We start from the raw sequence: 16,251 nt of genomic DNA, 5'->3' as shown, positions 1-16,251 counted from the left end.
TTCTAATTTTTAATGTATGTAGGACATGGAAGTAGAAGCAAATCTCTGTGGGGTAATGAACGTCAGTAATAGGAGGGTGACAGGAAATGAGGGAAGGCAGCTATAGTCAATGTAAATGATATACTTATGAAGAATATCTTTTTTTTTTTCTTTTCACAACTTTGGTCTTTTTCTCCCCTAGGCTGCTTTGGCATGGTACCTACTCTGCCATCTTAACCAGAAGTCTCCTCTGCATTGCCCTTCTTTTACACAATTTCTTCCCCTGGACTCTCTTAGGGCTTTCCCCTCCCTATAATCTGTTCTTCTACTTATATATATTCAACACTATCTCCTTAAGTCCTTCCCATTTCTCCCTCCATTATAGCCTTTTTCTAGCTTACTGGCCTCTGATACAGATTTTTGGCTTCCTCTCACACACAATCTATACATTTGTAGCTAGGATCCACATATGAGGTAGGACATGCAACGCTTAGTTTTCTGGGCTTGGGTTACCTCACTTAGTATAATCCTTTTCAGATCAATCAATTTCCCTGAAAATTTCATTTTTATAACCAAAGAATAGAACTCCATTGTGTAAATGTACCACAACATTATTATCCATTCATCTGTAGAGGAACATCTAGGTGGTTCCATTTCCTAGCTATTGTGAATAGAGCAGCAATAAAGATGGTTGTATCTCTATAGTAGTGAGAAGAGTCGTTAGGATATATGCCTAGGAGAGCTATAAGTGGATCATATAGTAAGTTTATTTTCAGGTATCTCAAAGCCTCTGTACTTATTTCCACAATGGTGTACCAGATTACATTCCTACCAACAGTGTAAAAGGGTTCCCTTTTTTTCTGTATCCTCACCAACATTTGTTGTTATTTCTTATCTTTTAAAAATTTTTTTTTTGTTTTTATTTTTATTTATTTGAGAGCAACAGACAGAGAGAGAAAGAGGCAGAGAGAGAGGGAGAATGAGCACCCCAGGACCTCCAGCCACTGCAAACAAACTCCAGACACGTGCGCCCCCTTGTGCATCTGGTTAATGTGGGTCCTGGGGAATTGAGCCTCGAACCGGGGTCCTTAGGCTTCACAGGCAAGCGCTTAACCGTTAAGCCATCTCTCCAGGCGTTATTTCTTGTCTTGATGGTAGCCATTCTGACAGGAGTGAGATAGCATCTCATAATAGTTTTAATTTGCATTTCCCTGATGGCTAAGGATGTCGAACACTTTTTTAGATGTTTATATGCCATCTGTATTTCTTCTTATGAGAACTCTCTATTTAGTTCCATAGCCCATTTTTAATTGGGTTGTTTGGTTTTTTTGAGTTCCTTTTATATTCTGGGTATTAATCCTATGTCAGATATGTAGCTGGATAAGATTTTCTCCCATTCTGTAGGTTGTCTCTTTGCTCTATTCACAGTGTCCTTCCTCTACAATGGTTTTGTAATTTCATGAGATCCCATTGGTTGATTAGTAGTTTTATTTCCTGAGCAACTGGGATTATATTTGAAAAGTCACTGCCTATGCCAATATGTTGTAGGGTTTCCCCTACCTTTTCCTCTAGCAATTTCAGAGACTCAGGTCTGATATTAAGGTCCTTGATCCACTTGGACTTGATTCTTCTGCATGGAAAACAACAAGGATGTATTTTCATCCTTCTACTTATAGATACCCAGTTTTCCCAGCACCCCTTAATGAAGAGGCTGTCTTTTCTCTAGTGAATATTTTTGGCATTTTTTGTCAAAAATCAGATTGATGTAGCTGTCTGGATTAACTTTTTTTTTAAATTTAATTTATTAGTTTTCTTTTCAGTAAATACAGGCAGTTTGGTACCATTATTTAGGCTCATCTGTGATCTACCCCTACCCATTAGACCCTCCTTGTTAATGAAAATGGGTCGTGCATTGTGGCGTTTGAGTCCTCTATTCTGTTCCATTCATGTACATATCTGTCTTTGTGCCAATACCATGCTGTTTTTGTTACTAAGGCTTTGTAATAAAGCTTAAAATTGGGTATAGTGATACCACTAGCCTTATTTTTGTTGCTCAAAATTGTTTTGGCTATTCAATGATTTTTTTGCTTCCAAATGAATTTGAGGATTGTTTTTCTATTTCTATGAAGAATGCCATTAGAATTTTAATGGGGGTTGCATTAAATGTGTAGATTGCTTTTGGTAAGATTGACATTTTCAAAAAATTGATTCTTTCAATCCAAGGACAAGGGATGTCTTCCCATTTCCTTGTGTTTTCTGCAATTTCTCACTTGAGAGTTTTAAAGTTTTCATTGTAGAGATCCTTCACTTCCTTGGTTAAGTTTATTCCAAGGTACTTTTTTTTTTTTTAAAGCAATTGTGAATGGGAGAGATTACTTGATTTCATACTTCTCATGTTTGTTGTTAGTATATAGAAAAGCTACTGATTTCTGTGTGTATATTTTTCATCCTGCTACATTGCTAAAAGTGTTTACCAGCACTTAACAATTTTCTGGTAGAGTAATTTGGGTCCTTTCTGTATAGAATCATACCATCTGCAAATAATGATAGTTTGATCCCTTCCTTTCCAATTTTTGTCCTTTTTATGAGTGTCTCTTGCCTTATTGCTATAACTAAGACTTCAAGTACTATATTAAATAAAAGTAGGAACAGTGGACACCCTTATCTTGTTCCTGAATTTAGTGGAAAAGCTTCAAGTGTTTCCCCATTTAGTATTATATTGGCTGTAGGTTTCTCATAAACAGCTTTTATTATGTTGGGATATGTTCCTTCCATTCCCAGTTTCTGTAATACTTTTACCATGCAGGGATGTTATATTTTGCTGAATGTCTTTTCTGCATCTATTGAGATGATCAGTGATTTTTGTCCTTCAGACCATTTATTTATATTATATATTACATTTATCAATTCACATATGTTGAACCATCCCTGCATCCCTGGGATAAAGCCAACTTGGTCAGGTTGAATAATCTTTCTGATATATTCATGAATTATTTTCCAATATTTTGTTCAGGATTTTTGCATTTATGTTCATGATGGAGATTGGTCTGTAATTTTTTCTTTCTTTTGCTCATCTTTATCTGGTTTTGGTATCAGGGTGATCTTGGCTTCATAGAAGGAGCTCAGTAGAATTCCTTCCTTTTCTATTTTATAGAAAAGTTTGACAGTGTTGTTAGTTCTTCCATGAAGGTTTGGGAAAATTCACCAGTGAATCTATTTGGGTCTGGACTTTTTTGAGTTGGGAGATTTTTTTTCTTTTATAACTCTGAGGATCTCCATACTTTTATTAGTCTATTTAAATGGTTTATCGCATCTTGACTTAATTTTGGTAGGTCATATAAATCAAGGATGTCATCCATTTCTTTCATATTTTTCAACTTAGAGGCATATATTTTTAAAGTATGCCCTATGATTTTCTGAATTTATTTGGTATCTTTTGTAATGGTGCCTTTTTTCATCTCTTATTTTATTAGTTTTTGTCTATTCTCTCTTTCTTCTGGTCAGATTTGCCAAGCATTTATCAATCTTGTTTATCCTTTAAAAAACCCAATTCCTTTGCTTCATTGATTGGATTTTGGGGGGGTTTCTATTTCATTAATTTCTGCCCTAATCCTTGTTATTTCTTCCCATCTACTGATTTTTTTTGCCTTGTTTTTCTTTTTCCAAGGCCTTAAGGTAAAGTATTAAATTTTTTCCTTGTGAATTCTTGAGTTTCTTTCTTTCTTCTTCTTTTTTTTTTCGAGGTAGGGTCTCACCCTAGCCCAGGCTGACCTGGAATTCACTATAGAGTTTCAGTGTGGCCTCAAACTCATGGCAATCCTCCTACCTCTGCCCCCCAAGTGCTGGGAGTAAAGGCGTGCGCCACCACGCCCGGCTTCTAATTTCTTAATATAAGCACTTAGAGCTATAAATTTCCCTCTTAGAACCACCTTCATTGTGTCCCAAAGGTTTTGGTATGTTGTTTTCTCATCATCATTTGAGTCCATAAATTTATTGATTTCCTTTTTCATTTCTTCAATGACCCATTCATCATTCAATAGTGTACTGCTTAGTCCCCATTAATTTCTGTGTGCTCTATAATTTTTGTTGTTGTTGATTTGCAGTTTAATTCTGTTGTGGTCAGATAGAATACAAGGGATTATTTCAATTTTCCTGTATTTGTTGAGATTGGCTTTGGTCCTAATATATGCTCTATTTTAGAGAATATTCCACTATGCTTCTGAGAAAAGTGTATTCTGCAGCATTTGGATGGAATGTTCTGTATATATCTGTTAGGTCCGTTTGTTCCATGACATCATTTAATCCAGATGTCTCTCTGTTTATTTTTTCCCCATGATGACCTGTCAATTGATTAGAGTGGGGTATTGAAGTACTACACTACAACGGTATTTGTTGCTATCTGTGACCTTAAGTCTAATGGTGTTTGTTCGATGAAACTGGGAGCTCTCATGCTAGGTGCATATACATTTATTATTATAATGTCTTCCTGTTGTAGTGCTCCCTTAATCAGTATAAAATGACATTATTTATCTTTCCTCACTAATGTTAGCTTGAAGTCTATCCTGTCAGATATTAGGATAGCATCCCCTGCTTGTTTCCTAGGCCCATTTGCTTGAAATATCATTTTCCATCCTTTCATCCTAAGACAGTGTCTATCTTTTAATTGAGAGATGAATTTCCTGGAGGCAACAAACAGCAGGATCCTGCCTTTTAATCCAGTTTGCAAGCCTGTGTCTTTTGGTTGGGACATTGAGACCTTTGATATTAAGAGTTATTACAGAAAGGTATGCATTTACTCTTGCCATTCTTCTTATTTTGTAGGGCCTCCTGTTTTCCCTTTACTCACTTGTATTAACTGTTTATTCTTATCTATTTCCTCTTGTGTGTGTTTTGCTTTCTCTTCAGTGTGAAGGATTCCTTCAAGCATTTCCAGCATTTTCTATAGAGCTGGTTTAGTCATCATAAATTCCTTTAGCCTGTCTCTGTTGTGGAATGCCCTTATTTCTCCATCAGTTTGGACATATAGCTTTGCAGGATAAAGTAATCTTGGTTGACAGTTCTTATCTTTGAGAACTTGGAATACATATTTCCAAGCCCTTCTGGCTTGTAAAGTTTGTGTTGAGTAATCTGCTGTTATTCTGATAAGCTTGCCTTTGTAGGTGACTTGCTTTTTCTCTCTAACTGCTTTCAGTATATTTTCTTTGGTTTGAGTGTTTAGTAGTTAAATTATAACATGGCAAGGAGAGGTTCTTTCCAGGTTTTGTCTGCTTGATGTTCTAAAGGCCTGGAGTTACTCGTGCAGTCCTGCCTATAACCCTTTCAGTTGCTCCTTAGTTGATCTCAGATGTCTTTCCTTCAGATTTCTTGACCTTGCAAGGAGGGTGATGAGCTTGGAAAATACCCTTGTTTGGTCTCTGCTGCTGCCACTTGGCATGCCCAGCAGGCAGGTAGTGCCAGGCAGGTGAGCAGATTGTACAGATCAGAAGGCCACGAGCTCCTCAGTGGGTTTCTGGATGTTTTCCTCTTTTTAGTGTATCTTGGTCTCTCCTGCTTCTCCACTATGTCTGAGAATAACCTATGCTCCTTCACTTTTAGAAGAAGAGTATATTTTGCTTAAATTCCTTCCTACGATGGTTTGCTATGTCTCCTATGCTGCCATCTTAACCATAAGTCCTCACCTCATTGCTTTTGATAGTTCCATATTCACAGTATAATTCTAGTCCTCTGTCAACACAAGGGAAGAGAAAGACATAATTCTATCACAGAGTGTTTCCTCTTTTATATCTCAAGAAATCTGACATGGTATGCAAACTTCATGTAAAAATTCTGCTATGTCATTCACTCAATTATTTAAATTTTAATTTTTACACTTACCAGAACATACGATCTTGTCTGGGTAAATCATTACTGTTATTTGGGAATGATTTCATCAACTCTGAATCAGAAGATTGAATTATGTACTTTTCCATTGCTTCTCTGAGTGCCATGAGTTCTTCATAATTTGGCTGTCTGTGTCTCTTGTTTCTAGGGCACAACTATAATAACATCACTGTCATCAGTGCTGCACAATGACACAGAATTCTCCGACCCAAAGACCTTTGACCCGAGTCACTTTCTGGATAAGAGTGGCAACTTTAAGAAAAGTGATTTCTTTATGCCTTTTTCAACAGGTAATTAAAATTGATTTTCAAGCCGGGCGTGGTGGCGCACGCCTTTAGTCCCAGCACTCAGGAGGCAGAGGTAGGAGGATCGCCGTGAGTTCGAGGCCACCCTGAGACTCCACAGTGAATTCCAGGTCAGCCTGGGCTAGAGTGAGACCTTAACTCGAAAAAAAAAATTGATTTTCATGCCAAAAGGTGTCTTTTGGGAAGGAGTTGAAACTTATATGATGCCTCCCCTTGGGCTGGTAGACTAGCTCTTTAGATGTGGTTAGGAGCAACCCTCATGATGTCCATGCACTTTCCATGTTCATGAGACATCCTCAGGTTGGTTCAGGTTAGTGGGACTTTAGGAAGCTGGCCTATCTTTTTTACAAATAGGCAAAGCTAGGCCATGGGCTAGCTGAATTATGTCAAGAGACCACAAAATTCCTTCTGGAAGGTAAATTACCTTACATGGCATGAATAAGGCAGCTTGCTTATTGGTATTGCTCAGCCCCTGGGCTCAGCTGTGGGGATCAGAGTCTTCCCAAGCATAGACTGTGCAGCAAAAGGCATCATACCCAGTGATGGAAGCAGGTGCGCAAATAGTCCATTGTACTCCCAGTGCATTAGTGCTGTGAAGGAAGGAAGCACAAGTTGCTAGAGGAAGGGAAGTGGAAGTTATGGGGCATAAAGTACCCATTTCTTGTTTCTCATATTCCACCTTGAAGCATAAAATAGAGTAAGCAACATTTGAATAGCAGAAGATATGCTTGAGCTACCTTAAAGGGCAAAGAGAGAATAAAAAAAAACCCAAAAAACAAATGCACAGTATTTGAAAAGAATGAATCAACAGCAGGATTTCTGGCCTCACTCATGGAGTGTCAGAACCTCTGCCAAATAACCATGTGGATGTGAAAATATTAGGGACGTGGTGGGATACACTGTGATGTTCATAGAATACCTCTGGCTACCTTACCTCCAGTCATGATCATGTGTCTTAAATCTTCGATCTCCACACCTGAGGCATGTGTCATCTCCAGTCATGGAACTCCCTTCCTTGACATTGGCTTTGGATGTCTACTTTATATCTATGGCTGTAGATAACATGAAAACAAATACCAAAGCCTCTCTTTACAAGTGCAAATTTTGACACAATTGAAAAATAAACAGGGCTGGAGTGATGACTCAGTAGTTAAAGGCACTTGCTTGCAAATCCTGCCAGCCTAGGTTTAATTTTCCACTACTAGCATAAAACCAGATGGACAAAGTGACACATGCATTTGGAGTTTATTTGCAGCGGCAGGAGGCCCTATTGTGCCCATACTCACTCACTGTCTCTCAAATAAATTAATAACTTTTTAAAAAAATAAATAAAATAGAGCATTCTAATTCCAGGTTATTCTTGCTCCAATGAAAGCATGACTATAGTTATGATTTGGAGGAAACCCAGAGAGGACAAGATTTTATTTATTCTGCAGATAAGCAGAGTATAGAAAGGAAAGGAAATTTGGCCACTTTTTGAATGTAGTAAAGGTATCTAATTTCAAAAAGTAACAATACAGAAATAGTGAGTACTCATAGCCTTTTGGAGAGCAATGAAGAGTGTGTATAATGGAGCTGATAATAGAAAGTGTGATGAATAGAAGAAAATATCACAGGAAATACAAGCAACATGAGTATATTTCTAGATAAAAATTGTCAGAAACCTAAAATGTCAAGGATAGTTATAATGTGGATGAATGTAACCCAGTGTTTTGAATAAGGCTAATAATCAATAACATATTATGTTATTTTATGTTTATTAACATTGTTAACTGCAGAATAGGGTTCACAGTAACATTTCCAATATACATTGATCAAATTCACCCTACCTTATTTCTTTTCCTCTAGCCTCTGTTATCCCTCCCTTTAGTCCATGTCTTGGTTTCTAATAACCGTCTACTTTTATGTCATCTTTTATTTCTTCATAAATGATACTTATCACTAGGGTCTAGCATGTTGTTTTATCCATTATCCTTCAAATTATAAATCATCATTTTCAAGTTGGGTACTCCGTTGTCTGTGTGCTTCATCTGTTGGTTGATTCAGTTGATTTTCATGGAGTAAAAGGTAGGTGTCTGTGCCCATTTTTTACATGTAGATATCCAGCATATTGTGGGAAAAAGAACACACATAAACACACAGTGATTTTTTTAAAGGAGTAAAAGAAATGGAAATAAGAAGAAAATTTAAAGGGAGAAAATGAAAAGTGCAAGAAATTTTGATTTAAAGAGTAAAATACAATGAAAGACAATGAATGAATGAAATAATAATAGTAAAAGAATAGACAGAAAAAAGGAGTAAAAATTTCCTCCACCAGCCTTCTTTTAGTGCGCTGTTGATTTCCACAGTTCTCAAAAGCTACTTGATCCACTACATATGTGCTGCTTTGTTTCTATACTATGGAGGAGAAAACTTGTGTTAATGTTGAGAACTTCTTGAGCTTTTATATAAATATAAATTATATATTTGTTAATATTAGACATGGAGAACAAATATCTTCATTTTCTGTCCATTTATCAATTCAGTTGTCCATCTATCCACCCACCCAAACATTTATCAAAGTTATTATACATTCTCTTTGTGACCATTAAAACCACAGTGCTTGGGCTGGAGAGATAGCTTAGCAGTTAAGGCCCTTGCCTGAGACGCCTAAGAACTCATATTCAAACTCTCTTCAGGCCCCATGTAAGCCACAGCACAAAGGTGAGGCACGCACAAGGTTGCACATACACACGAGAAGACACAAGCATCTGGAGTTCAATTAAGTTGCTGAGGCCCTGGCATGCTAATTCTCTCTGTCTCTCTAAAAAAGAAAAAAAGAAAAGAAAAGAAAGGAAAGAAAGAAAACAGGGCTGGGGAAATGGCTTAGCAGTGAAGGAGTTTGCCTGCAAAGCCAAAGGACTCAGGTTTGATTCCTCAGGACCCATATAAAACCAGATGCATAAGGTGCTGCATGTGTCGAGTCCATTTGCGGTGGCTGGAGGCCATGGTGCACCCATTTTCTCCCTCCATCTATCTATTATCTATCTATCTATCTATCTATCTATCTATCTATCTATCTATCATCTCTATTACAAATAAATAAAAATAAAACACAAAAGTTTAAAAAATATTTAAAATAATAATAAATAAAAAGAACACACACAGGGTTATCAAGTCATACACAAGAAGTTCATTATGTTGTTTTTTTTTTTTTTTTCCTGTTCCATTTTCAGGAAAACGGGTTTGTGTGGGAGAGAGCCTGGCCCGAATGGAGTTGTTTTTATTCCTGACCACCATTTTACAGAGCTTTAACCTGAAATCTCTAGTTGATCCAAAAGATCTTGATATTACCCCAGTTGTCAATGGGTTTGTTTCTCTTCACCCCAGGTACCAGCTCTGCTTCATGCCTGTCCGAAGTCATCAACCAGCTCTCTTCATGGCATTGTGTTTGCATCTGCAAACCTTTCCCCAGGGAATCCACCACCTTGCATGATCAGATGTTCCTTCTTTGACCTCCCCGTCAAGTCTTATTTCCTAAAGCTCCAGGGAACACTCATCCTCATCTTGGAGAATTTTATAAGTCACTGCACCAATATGTCTTCAATTACCTATATTGAAATGATTTATTGACATGCAAATGGATAATTCTTATCTAATGCTGGATTATTCATATATAATTACTGTGTAACAGCACAATGACTAAAATGTGAAAATTCATCATAATCTCACTCTAGCCCAGGACGACCTACCTAGTCCTCACTCTGTAGCCACCATTGTGCCTCAAACTGACAGTGGTCCACTTCTCTCAGTCTCCCAAATGCTGAGATTATAGGCATGGGCCACCACAACTGGCCATTTCACGATTTTAGTTATGCCTTCAAGTATACACACAAACCAATTTTGATGTGTTTATATAATTGTTCCAACATTATTTGTTTAAGAGACTTTTCCTTACATGAATGGTTTTGGAACTCCCAGTGAAGATAGCTAGGTTATAGAAGTATAGATAAATTTATAAATATCAATTCTATCCCAGTGGTATTTTGAGGTTTTTGTTTATTTGAAGCAAGGTATAGGTATGTAGCAAACCTTGCATCACTGTGTGTTCGACACAGACCAGCTATGGAATAAACCTTGCAGCACTCAAAGATCAGACATGGGCCAACTTTGGAGGAAGCCTTGCACCTCCTGTGGATTAAACACAGGCAAGCTCTAGAACAAACCTCACAGTATCGTGAATTATTCATAGGTCACCTCTGGAGTAAATCTTGCAGTACTGATGCATTAGCCAAGTCAAAGAATATGTACTGCCATGACCTAAGAAGCCTGTCCGTGAGCATGTGAACTTTACACTTTTGAGAACAATGAGTAAGAGGGGCTACTACTCTTAAAGGAAAAGGCTAATGTTGCCATGGCAACGTAACTTATGTTACAGTACCAGACCCTGGGAACAGGAAGTGGCCACTATCCAATTCCAATCTGAAAAGGCAGAACATGCAAATTTTCCATGTTCTATATCAGCCATCTATGCTCTCCCCATAAAACAGTTCAGCAGTGACTCTGGCTCTTACTCCTCCATGCCATGTCCTTATCAAAACATCCTCTGCCTAATAGTAATCAGCAGGCCCATCAGAACAGGGTCAGGAGAGCCACCATGCCAGCCATCCCCTCTTCAGCCTGGAGAGGAGGACCACTGCCAGGGCGGCTCATAGAGCAGTGCAGTGTCTGCCCCTGGCACCTCCTGGCTCTTCCCCATTGGAGGGCACACAAAGAGCCCAATGCCCTCACATAAAGCATGAGAGGAAGGCAAGCCCACCACACCAAGCAACCCCTCAGTGACAGAATCGAGGTCTGAGTTGCCTGAGGAGTCGAAAGACCCCTCCCCATTTCTGAACTGAGTCACTCCCATTCAAGTGAAGCAGAAGAGATCAAGAGCCAAGTAGGTGACACATTCCTTTCAACTCACATGTCCCAGTCGCACACACAGAGAGGGAGCAGCTTAATGTGCAGATAGGTCTGCATGCTCTCGGATGACGAAGTCATGTGCTTCACATACTTAGCACCTCAGAAAGGGAAATCCCTCTGGATCCCAATGGAATCTAAGAAAGCTAAATGAGAAAGGGACCTTATAATACTGCTTACTAGAGTCTGAGTGTAGGAGAGGGGCAGAGGAAGGGAAGGGGAACTGCTGGTGAAATGGCACACTAATTCACAAAAACAGGAGGAATCACATTGGTAACCCTATCATTTATATTCCAAAGTTACTGGTAATATATATTTGTCCTGTCTCTCTGTATTTAAAGGGGAGATCTGAGGTCCCTAAGTTTCAAGGATCCTGGTGTCATTGTGTGGGGCAACAGCCAGGGTATAAGTTCAAGCTATTGTAGGCGAGAGCCATGAAAGAACTCTGCTCTGTGCCATGTATGTCTAGACAGAAGTCTCCAGCCAGCACAGGAGGGAGTTATATAATCTACCACTAGCTCCTTCCTTACGTGAATTCAAGTCAAGATGGGACCAGAACCATAGTGACTTTCCAAAGTACTGCTGGATGAGAAGATGGGATGTCTGATGTTTCCTGGAGAAATGAAGCTTCATTCCCACATGAGAGAAACCTAGAAGAATAGATAATTCTACCCTGGTCTTTACTACCTTATTCCACCTTGTCTAGCACATTAGTTATTATTTATCAGTTAACAATCAGTGTTATTAATTGATTGTTAATTAAAAATGTAAACTTTACCTCTTATTCAACCCTTTTAGTGACAATTTTTGTATTTGTACATAAAATATTTTGATTATAATTCCATCCCATCACTTTTTTGAACTTCTCCCTGATTCCCCTTGCCCTGAGCCCCTTTATCTTTCCAGGTGGTCCCTCTTCTACTTTGTTCAGGAATTTTGCACCTATGTTCATCAGGGATATAAGTCTACAGTTTTCTTTTCTTGTATTTCTATCTGGTTTTGGTTTTAGAGTGATGCTGGCTTCATAGAAGGAGTTGGGGAGCTTTCCCTGTTCTACTAATATGATGAGATGCTGGAGAAAAAGTAGTTTTAGTTCTTCAATAAAGGTTTGTTGGAATTCTGCTGAGAAGCCATCAAGTCCTGGACTTTTCCTTCTGGGGAAGTTTTAATTACATTTTCAATCTCTGTAGAAGTAATAGGTTTGTTTAGGAGATTTTTCTGCTCTGGTTTTAGTTTTGGCAGGTGTTATATGTCTAGGAATTCATCCATTCCTTCCAGGTTATCCAATTTTGTGGAATAGTGGTTTTGGAAATATGTCCTTCTGGTTCTTCCAATTTCATTGGAAACTGTTGTGACCTCCCCTTTTCCTTTCGACTTTTGTTAATTTGAGACCTCTCTTTTTATTCATGTGATCAAATTGTCCAGGAGATTATCAATCTGTTTATTTTTTAAAAGAACAAGCTCTTCATTTCATCAATTCTTAATTGTTTTCTTAATTTCCACTTCATTAATTTCTGCTCTGATCTTAATTATTTCTTTCCATCTGGAACTGTTAGAGTTGGGTTTTCTTGTTTTTCAATTCTTTTAGGTGAACGGTAAAGTTATTAATTTGAGGTCTCTCTGTCATTGCTATGAAAACTTTTATTGCTATGAATTTTCCCTTAGGACTGCCTTGATTGTGTCTCATAAGTTTTGGTATGTTGAGCTTTTGTTATTAATTAGTTCTAGAAATTTTACAATTTCCTTTTTGATGTCTTCCATGAGCCATTCATTATTTAATAGCTTGCTCAGTCCCCAGGAACAGGTGCAATTTCTGCTGTTTCTCTTGTTAATTTCTAGCTTTAACACATTGTGGCCTGATATGATGCAAGAAATAACATAAGTTTCTTGCAGAGAGGGATGGGAAGGAGGTAGGAAAGGCAGGTCCCTAGCTCCTCCCACTATCACCTGTTTGGACTGTCATCACAAGCCATTGTTTGAGATAGTTTCCAGCACCATATCCCAAGACTGGGTTACAAGTAAACTAGCAGTGACGTTAAAAATTTAAAAAACCAGCCAGCCAACCAACCAACCAACCAACCAACCAACCAACCAACCAACCCTGCCTTGCTCCTGAGATTCCCTCCCACAGAATGTGGTAGCTTGTGGTTTGGGTTCATTCATCTGGTCTGGAGCTTTTGTTTCATCCCCTGCCTGGTAGGGGCGATGTTCTACACCCTTCTTCAGAAGGGGAGTAACGTCCCTATCCACGCCACTCTTACAAGCTTGACGTTTGGGGGCTAAAGCGTCAGATAGAGCATGCAGATGCAGGTTCTAAGGTGGTGTCCCCATTCCAAAGCCCTCACTTGCATTTGGATACGGCATGGTTGGAGTTCCTCCCTCCTACACCAAGGGAAGACAGGCTGATGCTGGAAACACCTGCCCAGATACATGGCAGTGCCAGCATCCCCCAAGCCACCCTACCCCACTTTCTCCACTCTGCCGATTGATGGATGCCTTCTTGAAACTTCCTGATAGCAAAAGCACAGCCCACTCCCGTGGATCAATTCTGGGCTTCTGGGGGGCAGGGCGGGGCTGTGGATCTCTTCTTCAATCTCCCGGAAATAAGCGGGCTTTCCCTGGGAGCTGGGGGTCTGCTGGGCCTTCAGCGGGCATGAGGCTACCATATGGTTGATGCTGTGGCAGAATTGGCACTTCTTGGCCTGGGGTGACAGCTTGCATTCCTTGGCATGGTGGTCTAGGCCACCACAGTTGTAGCCCCTGTCTCTTTTGGATCTGCGTTTCTGCACGTTGTTCCCCTTGGGGACCTCTCTCAATCCTAGTACAGAAACCCCACCAGGACCGGTGACGCAATGGATTCCAAGCCCTTGGCTGACTTCTTAAAGGTGACCTCCATGCCTCCCCTTCACGTCGAACCACTTACACAGATGCCGCCTGTGCAGCAGGGCCGCCAGCGCCCCGTCCGCCTGAGCCCCCTGGGGAGCTTTCTCTGCTGCGTTGGCGCAGCCCCCTGCCAATTGCTGGTGGGACACTGAGTGGGTGATCCCGCGGTCCCGGGCCCCCAGTCCACAGGCTGCTGGCCCCAGAGAAGTCCGGAGGCAAAGGGGTGTCGGGGAAGAGTCTGCTACATCTTCCCCACACCTTGCTTAGAGTTTTAATGATGATGTGCCTTGGGGAGTTTATTCTTTGGTCCACTCTGTTTGGAGTTCCGTTAGTTTCTTGTATTTGGATAGGTCTCTCTCTCTTTTTTTTTTTTTTTCATTTTTTTGTTTTTTCAAGGTAGGGTCTCACTCTGGTCCAGGCTGACCTGGAATTCACTATGGAGTCTCAGGGTGGCCTTGAACTCACAAACCTCTGCCTCCCGAGTGCTGGGATTAAAGGCGTGTGCCACCACACCGGGCTAGGTCTCTTTTTTGAGAGGGTAGGAAAGTTTTTTTGTTCAGTAATTTTGTTGAATGTATCTCCATATCTTTGGCCTGGATTCTTTCTCTTCTGGTATACTTATAATTGAGATGTTAGGTCTTTTTAGGGTATCCCACAGTTCCCTCATTTTCTGTTCATGATTTTTTGAACTTATCAAAGTTTTTGGACTCCCACACTCTTTCTTCTGTCTTGTCTTCCACCTCTGAGATTCTGTCCTCTGCATGATTAACTCTATTAGTGAGGGTTTCTAGAGAGGTTTTCATAAGCTCTATTTGGTTTGTATTTTCTGTTGACCTTTTCTTATCATATCCATATACCATCCCTTTGTACAGTTCCAATTTCAGGCCATGGTTTTATTTTCTTGTTTTCGTTGTTTAGACATTTTGCTATGATATGCTTTGGAGAGTTTCTTTCTTGGACCATTGTCTTTGGTGTTCTGTGAGCTTCTTGTATCTGGATGGGTCTCTTTTTGACAAGTGGAAAAGCTTTCTTCAATAATTTTAGTGGATATGTGCTGCATGCCATTGGCCGGAATTTCTTCTTTTTCTGTACCCATGATCTTGAAATTTTAATGTGTTCTACAATTTCCTCACATTCTGTTCACATGATTTTTTGAACTTACTAAAGTTTTTTGGATTATTGAACCCTATTGTTTTGTTTTAAGCAATTGTGAATGGGATAATTTCCCTGTTTACATTCTCAACATGCTTGTCATTGACATAAAATAAAACTACTGATTTCTATATGTTAACTTTGTATCCTGTTCCTTTACTGAACTATAACAGTTTTCGGGTAGTCTTTTAGGGTCTTTTGAATATAGAGTCACATCATCTGCAGTGTGCTCATGGCTGGCAGAAAGATAGCAAATGGGTACATGTCTGCTAAGACATCATTGCTGAGACTTCACATAGCAGTACATGTCACTGGTGCCTTATGAGGCTTCTGTTTCACATTTTTATGTATCAGTTTAAAATAACTTTAAATACAATGTGATTACTCTGTATTTATTTTCCCCATGCCTATTGCCTTGTGAGTTTTCTTGGGATATGTTTTAGTAGAAAAACAGACAACTGTGCAAAATATAAATATTTTGAGTACAATGTTTAAAGAACCACATTTAATTCACATATACTCTACAGATATATTCCATTGTACATTTGAACTTGTAACTGACACTCTAAAATGTCTTGATGAGTATTGTGCCAACAGGCCTTTCTGTACTGCTTCTAAAATACCAAAGAAAGTAGCTGCTTCTGGAGACTGAGAAGAGGAGGGGTAAGGAGTGATGACACTTATCATCTAACATTGTTCATAGCAGAAGGAAAGGAATTTACAACGAAAATTTGTTATACATTTAATGCTCAGTAGTGCACATTTAGGGCATGAAACAGATGATGTGGTGCAAAATTGACCTCAGGTTTGTGTTGCATATAAAATAATGAATACAAAATAGAAAAATAATAGAAAAAAATCATATTTCTGGGAATTTTATTATTGCTGACGAGAGAAGTATAGCATTAAGTATGTGACAACAAATAAGAAAGCATAAATTCATGCTCAGTTACAAGTTTGAAATATCAAGCAAAAACAGTATTTTCAATTTTACATTTAGTTCAAAATAGCACCAAACTCAGGATATGAAAGATATCCTACATGCTTGTTGCTCCCTGTGACTTGTCTTCATGGTGTTTCTCTGCACATTGGAGCTGCTTCTAGATAG

General features: G+C 39.1%; 1 protein-coding gene and 1 pseudogene across 1 annotated transcript; one reads left to right on the top strand and one right to left on the bottom strand.

Annotated features, from left to right (window-relative positions):
- Positions 1-25: 25 nt before the first annotated feature.
- LOC123460712 (cytochrome P450 2C42-like) lies at positions 26-12,707 on the top strand. The gene is made up of 4 exons (XM_045149208.1): positions 26-52; positions 6,008-6,149; positions 9,380-9,592; positions 12,697-12,707. The coding sequence occupies exons 1-4, from the start codon at positions 26-28 to the stop codon at positions 12,705-12,707; spliced, it is 393 nt and encodes a 130-aa protein (XP_045005143.1).
- An 860-nt stretch (positions 12,708-13,567) lies between these two features.
- On the bottom strand, positions 13,568-15,087 carry LOC123460687 (annotated as a pseudogene).
- Positions 15,088-16,251: the final 1,164 nt, after the last annotated feature.

This window comes from Jaculus jaculus, chromosome 1 (genome assembly GCF_020740685.1).
Source record: "Jaculus jaculus isolate mJacJac1 chromosome 1, mJacJac1.mat.Y.cur, whole genome shotgun sequence".
NCBI lineage: Eukaryota > Metazoa > Chordata > Mammalia > Rodentia > Dipodidae > Jaculus > Jaculus jaculus.
This window is presented reverse-complemented; position numbering and strand designations above follow the sequence as displayed.